This window comes from Bombus pyrosoma, linkage group LG3, assembly GCF_014825855.1.
Source record: "Bombus pyrosoma isolate SC7728 linkage group LG3, ASM1482585v1, whole genome shotgun sequence".
Taxonomy (NCBI): Eukaryota; Metazoa; Arthropoda; class Insecta; order Hymenoptera; family Apidae; genus Bombus; species Bombus pyrosoma.
In genome coordinates this window covers 9,921,386-9,928,783 of record NC_057772.1, presented here as the reverse complement: position 1 = coordinate 9,928,783, position 7,398 = coordinate 9,921,386, and the positions used below count along the sequence as shown (strand labels likewise).

The 7,398-nt window shown below is 40.7% G+C and overlaps 2 protein-coding genes across 9 annotated transcripts in view; both read left to right on the top strand.

Moving 5' to 3' along the window:
- The first annotated feature begins 233 nt into the window (after positions 1-233).
- LOC122566074 lies at positions 234-731 on the top strand. The gene has a single exon (XM_043722797.1). It carries the CDS (start codon positions 234-236, stop codon positions 729-731), a length of 498 nt encoding a protein of 165 aa, XP_043578732.1.
- A 4,663-nt stretch (positions 732-5,394) lies between these two features.
- The window catches only part of LOC122565951 (monocarboxylate transporter 10-like), a 284,840-nt gene continuing 282,836 nt past the window's right edge, over positions 5,395-7,398 (top strand). For 4 of the 8 annotated variants that reach the window (XM_043722541.1, XM_043722536.1, XM_043722533.1 and 1 more), the window contains exon 1: positions 5,395-5,539. The gene's annotated coding sequence lies outside the window, so the exon portion shown is untranslated. Of the gene's footprint in view, positions 5,760-7,398 lie in introns of all 8 variants that reach the window. The other 4 variants (XM_043722539.1, XM_043722537.1, XM_043722534.1 and 1 more) reach the window with 2 other exon arrangements.

Here is a 7,398-nt window from a genome sequence, read left to right as displayed (position 1 = left end):
CGACCGCCATCCGTATAGCGCGAGGCTACAGGACCGTGTCTTACGCGGCGGCGACCGTGTTGGCCGCGTCCCCTCCGTTCGAGCTGCAGGCCCTGGCACTCCGTCGGGTGTACGAACACCGGAGGGCCCTGATTGCCAGCGGGGGTGCGACGCCGACGTCGGTGGACGTCCGGGAAGAAGCGAAGCTGGAGACCTGGGAGCGCTGGCGCTCTCTACTCATGGAAGAGGATACCATGCGACCGCATCGCGCCGTGCGCGCCGTGCTTCCCAACTGGGAAGAGTGGAGGGATCGAGGCGGTGTTCCGCTTACATTTAGAACGACGCAGGTGCTCACCGGTCACGGAGTGTTTGGCGAGTACCTGCTCAAGATTCGGCGCGAGGTGACGTCCACCTGTCACTACTGTGAGGAGGAGGAAGACACGGCGCAGCACACGTTGGAATTCTGTCCGGCGTGGGAGGTCTCGCGACGCGTCTTGCGACTCGAAATCGGCGAGAGATTGGCCCCGGATGCGATAATTGCGGCAATGCTCAGGGGTCGCCAGGAATACATTGCCGTGCGCACCTACTGCGAGCAAGTGATGCTCACGAAGGAGCGAGCGGAAAGAAGGCGGGAAAGAACTCTGCATCCTAGCAGAGCTCGGAATCGAGCGGTCGTCGACGCGTTAGAAGGATCCGATCCAGGGAACGAGGCGTTAGGGGGCGTGATCTCCCCTAGCGGCCTTTGTGTGTGACAAGGAGGCCTCCCCGTTAATACCATCATCGGGGAGATAGACGACGAGGAGCACCCGGTAGAATTTGCAAGAGACCCCGGGTGCCTTTGCAGAGTCGTCGAGAGGACCACCGTGGAGTTTTAGTCGGTAAGAGTCCGGCACTACTCGTCTGTTTGTAACAGCGAGTGTCCATGAGGATTTCTCCACGAAAAAAAAAAAAAAAAAAAGGTGGTAATGACAAAATCCGCAATCCCTTAGTTGCCAACCCAATATTTACAATGGATTAAACAGGAAACGATGCTTATTTAACGTAAACTAAATGCAATAATGTGATAGAACTAGGACAACCAAATTGATAATTCACAACTCACAACTAATAGTTTACAACTCGTAACAACTCGGCAACTCAACTCGCGACTCGTCACAACTCAACTCTCGATTCGCAACTCCTCACAACTCGACTCTTAGTTAACGACTGACTATTAATTCGTCTTTCTCCCTAAAGTATGATGATTACGTACGCTTTCTTCCGCGTAATTTTTCGACTGAAAGACCGACGACACATTGATAGACCGCTTGGCCCATTGAAGTTTCCCGACCCTTTCGGTCTGTCGGTACTTAGGTTTTCTCGCAACATTGTTTATAGTTCACCCGATATTTCTTAGGCAATCTGTCCACGATCATTAGATTCAGCTAGAATCAAACAACACTTATTATTCACGTTATACCACGCCAGAATAATTTACTTACAATTCTCAATGAGAATTGATTGTAAAATCCTTCCAAATAGAAAGAAAAATCTGTCTACGATACTATTGAGTTGGCAACTAAGTGATTGCGGATTTTGTCAATACCACCTATTGACAAAATCCGCAATCACTTAGTTGCCAACTCAATACACTATTATGCGAAAGGTGGAAAGAAACGTGGGTTCTTTGTACCGTTACTATGAATTTGTTATAGGCGAGCTCGTTACGGAGTCAATAAATTAGACCTACGTTACGTGAACTGTTCTTGTCGTTTTTCTTGCAGTACTAACTGCGTTAGGTATATTTTGTAGAGATCATTTCGTTGAAGAGGAAGGAACGTTTATTTTCTAAAAAATCTTTAATTTTATTTTCACGAAAGCCAGTATCGTTATGATCGTATACATACTTTCTGAACAATCGTATAAAATAACAAATTTGAAATGTATCAGTTTGACGAACCGATAGTTACGATATTTAGAGCTTTTCTCGGAGAGATGTGAACGAACGTTGCCCGGTTGTAGCACTTAAGGGGATGGTTTCGTTCTTATTAATATTCTGATTTTGTTTGTTGATGAAACTTTACAAGTTACTGCTACTAATGTAGTTTCTTGCGCGTTAACGATAAGTTTGATAAGAAGGAAAGTCGATTGGCGCAAGCGAACCTTACGAATTACGAGTCAGCGCTGTCGCAGCTTCCATCGATATCGTTAAATAATTATAATTGGAACGGTACGATCAAAGAATATCGGCGAAAGAAACTTTTAAATTCGCGTGAAATTTGAAATTTCATGTATTTCCAGGTCGCAGCAGTGCGTTTTACGTATATTTCGTTGAAACGAGCGCCGACAGTGTATAATGTCGAACACGTGCGACGTTGAATTCTACAATTTTGAAAAATGATACACGCAACGCGGCCCACTTTCGCGTAGAATTCATCTCCTACCAGGTTGAAACTTTCGATATCAGTCTGATGACGAACGAAATTCTCGTTCGCACGAGAACCGCTCTCCATTCCAATGGAAACTATACGCAAGCGTCGGAAACATTTGAAATTCACAAGTACGCACTGAACTCGATGCCGGGATATTCCTAATTACGCCACTTTTCCAAACAAAACTACTCTACTTATTAGCGATTCGATTTTCATCAAACCATGCACGTCCATCGAATCGATCGTTCGTCTAATTAGGGGATGAACACGAAGGCCACAAAACGTGAATAGCGATTCTAGTGGATGAAATATATCGGAGATGGATTAATAAAATATAACGATTTTAATACGAGTGTAATAATATTACCAAATTTATAAATTATCGACACTGAATATCATAAAATATACGAGCTGAAGAACATGATAGCTCACGTTCTTCATTCGAAATTTTATTGTCGATCCTATATCGAAACTATCTTTTCAGTTGATTTCGCGATCAGATATATATTTTGCGATCCACTTGAACATTTAAAAAATATTTGTAATGTTAGTCACGTAGACTAGTTCCTCGTTTCTTCCAACTATTATTATTATTATTATTATTTTATTTATTCTTCGGATTTACTCAGCTTGAGAAAAGGACTTGGCTTACATATTTCCGACCCTCACTCATTCCCGCACTTCGTTTCTTTCGGATATTTCATATTGAGGTATTTCTATTTTTTCGCCAAGTGATATAAAATTGAGAGAATCGATAAAAATGGATTTACTTCTATAAGAAGAGAATGAAAATACGAGTTTCGGGAAGACAGAACGAGATTATGTGTGAAAAAGTTTATATTATTAACCCTTTGCACTGGGAATTTTATTTCAATTTCGTTACCAGCGGCTCCCGACGCTTTTAAGTGTTTTATTTGAAATTTCCTTTAACTAAAATACGAGACAATTTAAATAAATAAAGGAAGAAAGAAATTCACTTAAATACCAGTTTTATTCACGTTATTGTTGTATTTTGTCATTTTTAAGCGTATGATATATCTTGAAACGTTTCACAAAAAAGGTGGGACTGAAAGAATGTCGAGTGGGACTCGATAAAGTAGCTCCCGAGATAAAAGCTGATATCGAGTCACACTCGACATAGGAGTGCAAAGGATTAAATGGTAATTTGTATTAATTAATAATGGCAAGTGTAACAAACAACTTTTGTAAGGCAGTTTCTGATAACTTCAATCCCAAGTGTGATATTCCACCGTTTCCACTTAGATGGAACACCTGTATATATAAATGAAACTATTTAAATTAGATTGGACAGGAGATGGTAATTTAGTGCAACACTTTTCCAGACTGCACAGATTTTAATGCAATGAAATTTATAAGTGGTCTTCAGGTACAAACTTGTCGATGCATAAAAATGAGAGGCTTTAACGTAATAGCGTTTCATGGCTATAAAATTTTTATACCGCGAGATTTATGAATATTTTTCAGGAACGAACTAGACAACGCATAAAAATGAAAATCTAGGTTCTGATGAATCGAGTATACCGCAGGTTGATTAGTAACATGTAATGATTTCAATACAAATATAATTTTTCCTATCAAATGCCTTCTGTGAGACCAACACGTTAATTAAAAAAATCAAAAAATTAATTCTCAGTAATTCCAGAACCACCCCGGAAGGAACTCTCAGAAATCAACCACTTCCAATTCCTAATTTTAAAATTATAATTTCCCGTCACATTCTTCCCTTGATCGCCGCCCATTAGATCACACGAATTAAAGGATCACAAAATCGATTCCCACCAACCATAAAACCACTCTAAAAGAAGCTCTAAATAAAAAATTATCCAGGTTCGACTGCTAATTCCAAAGGTCTAACTCACCTGCCACATTCTTTCATCGATCGTCCCCTTAATCATACTACAAGAACTAGAAAGTGTTATTAAAACCTTAAAATCACGCCAAAAGAAGCTCTAAATAAAAAATCATCCACTTTCGACTGCTAATTTCAAAGGTCTAACTCACCTGCCACATTCTTTCATCAATCGACCCCTTAATCATACCACAAGAACTACAAAGTGCTACTAAAACCTTAAAATCACGCCAAAAGAAGCTCTAAATAAAAAATCATCCACGTTCGACTGCTAATTCCAAAGGTCTAACTCACCTGCCACATTCTTCCATCAATCGTCCCCTTAATCATACTACAAGAACTAGCAAGTGTTACTAAAACCTTAAGAACCCACCTCAAAAGAAGCTCTAAATAAAAAATCATGCACGTTCGATTGCTAATTCCAAAGGCCTAACTCACCTGGCATATTCTTCCATCAATCATACCACAGGAACTAGGAAGCCAGGAAATCAATTGCTACTAATTCCGAAACCATCCCAAAAGAAGGTGAAAAATCAATTCCTCCATTGCCTTGCTTCCTGGATGCCATTAACGCACTAATTAAAAAAAGGACTCCCCACTAATCTTCGAATCAGCCAGAAAGAAACTTCGAAAAATCTCCCATTTCCAACTCCAAATTCCAAGAACCTAACCCCCTGCCACATTCTTCCCTGAAACGTTGCTGAACCACCAAGACCACGCAACTCGAACAACCACGAAATCAATTCCCGGTAACCTTAAAACCACCACAAAAGCAGCGTTCCTGCACAGTCTAGCCGACGATCTTGAAAAACCTTACCCCATCGCTATACGTTTCTCTTAATTATTTCTCTCGAAAGCTACCCACGCGCGGATTCAAAGCCACGATCAGAGCGTCACCTCTGCGTACTTTTCCTTCGAATCCACCCCCGCGTAATCCCACGCAGCATTGAATACGTCCAACAAAGAGGGAGATGGGGAGAGGGTTGACCGAGAGAGGGTGTTGTCGGTGAAATAAGAGGGAATCGCGCGTGCACGCTGGAAGAGGCTGAAAGAGCGGGACACGTCGACGAACGAAGGGGTGGAAAGGACAGGGATGCTGTGGGCAGAGAGCGGTTTCAGTCGCGCGACGGCTTTCGCCCAGGCCAGTCGATCGAGCTCCTCTCCACAGGAAGAGCCATCTCGCGCTGCACACCATGAGATCGTCGGGAGATTGCGTCGATCCAACGACTCGCGACTCGCGACGTACGCCATCGATGTGATCGCGACCAGTGCGCATTCGGTTGGTGTCTCCGATTTCAGCAATTTGATCGAAAGTTTTTCCTCTATCGAAAATATTCCATTCGAATGGAAAAAAGAGCAGTGGTCAATCCAAGTTGGTATTCTGGCTTGCCGTGGCTGGGTGACACTTGGGTGCCCGCAACCACCTGTGCTAGACAGCCTCGGCTTCTCTCGGTTAAATAATTTGTGTCGCGTGGGGCACACGAAGTTCGGAATCTAAGGTCTTTTTTCTTTGATTTTTCCGAAGCGGCTGATACTTGTAATTAGATACTTTTTAGCAAATCGGATGTTTTTCAGGCGGATGCGTGGGACGAGCTTTTTTACTAAAGTTGACGCAAGGGGATAAATGAATTTTCGCGCTTTTTCTTTGGCATTCTTTCGTTATGGGCGATACCAGGACGCCTGTCATTAGTTATTTTCGATGCATTAGACGTTTTTTAGGGGTTGTACGGGACGATGAGTTTGACGTTCGTTGCTTGAGACTCTTTGTTGAGGGTAACGCACGAGGTAGATAAATTCTGCCGTTTTTTGTTCGAGATTCTTTTGTAACAAGCGATGTTACAATGCATATAATTAGTCACTTTTTATGGCTATTCTGGTGTTACATGGAATTATGAAATGCATCGTTTTGTTCAAAAATCTTTTCTAACGAATTACACTAGGCTTCCTACGAGGAAATATTTTTGATAAATTGTTCTATTTGGAATAATGAAGCTTGCAATTCGATATTTACGATACTTTTGCAGTAGATGACGCTTGACTAGGGTGCTTTCCTGGTGTTGCACGAAATTACGAAATTCGTCGTTCGTTTCTCAAGCTTCTTTTCCAACGGATAATAGTACAATTCCAAGGATTAATTATTTTTCATACGTTCAAATTTCTTACTATGTTATGTGGAATAACGTTGCAAGAAAAATTGCTATCGTTCAATCGCTCTTAAAAGAGACTACATTAAGGTGCCGATAAAAATTGCAAATAATTTTTTAAATGGATGACTTTGAATTTCTTATTTCGTAATTCCGATCTCTTTCGCTGCAAAATAAAATTTCGCGTTTCTTGTTTAACATTCTTCCATATTTTTGATAGATTTACTTTACGTTGAATAATAAATGTGAGCGTTGTTTAGTGGTCTTCTATAATGAGATATCACAAATGCCGATGCTCGATAATTTCTTTCGGTATAATGGTGTTACGTGACGCGATGCAGCTTGCCATTCAACTTTTAATATTCTTCTGCAATGTGTGACAGTAGGCTACATATAATCCCTTAATCTCGATAGCTCGGGCTTCCTTTGCTGAACGTAGAGCGATAGAGTTTGACGTTTGTCATTTACTATTCCTCTCTGAAGAAATACGACGAGCCACTTACGTTTATCCTCGATCATCTACGTTAGAGAGCATAACAGAACAGAATTTACCGTTCGTTCTTTCATATTACAAGCAACAAGATCTTGCAATTATTAAAAACATGCCCAGGTCTTTAATCTCGACATCTCCTCGTATCTATTTCTGTCGTATATGTTTAATTTTAGTCATCTATGTATATTTATCATCTGTGTATAATATATTTGGATACTTTAGATCCAGAATTATCATTTCATCGAATATTTTTCAATTCTCTAAAATATAAATAGCATTTTATTTAGCATTTCACACTAATTGACTCGTATTTAAATAAACTTCTCTCCAAACTTATTCATTAATTCAATAAATTTGCATATCATTCGTATTCAGTGTCTTACGTAACCAGTAACATACTTACACCTATTCCTATTATCGTATTCCTACTAACACAAAGAGGAATTGGATGAAATACGGTATACAGTCTAACTCGATATAGAATCACACAAGGCTAATTAT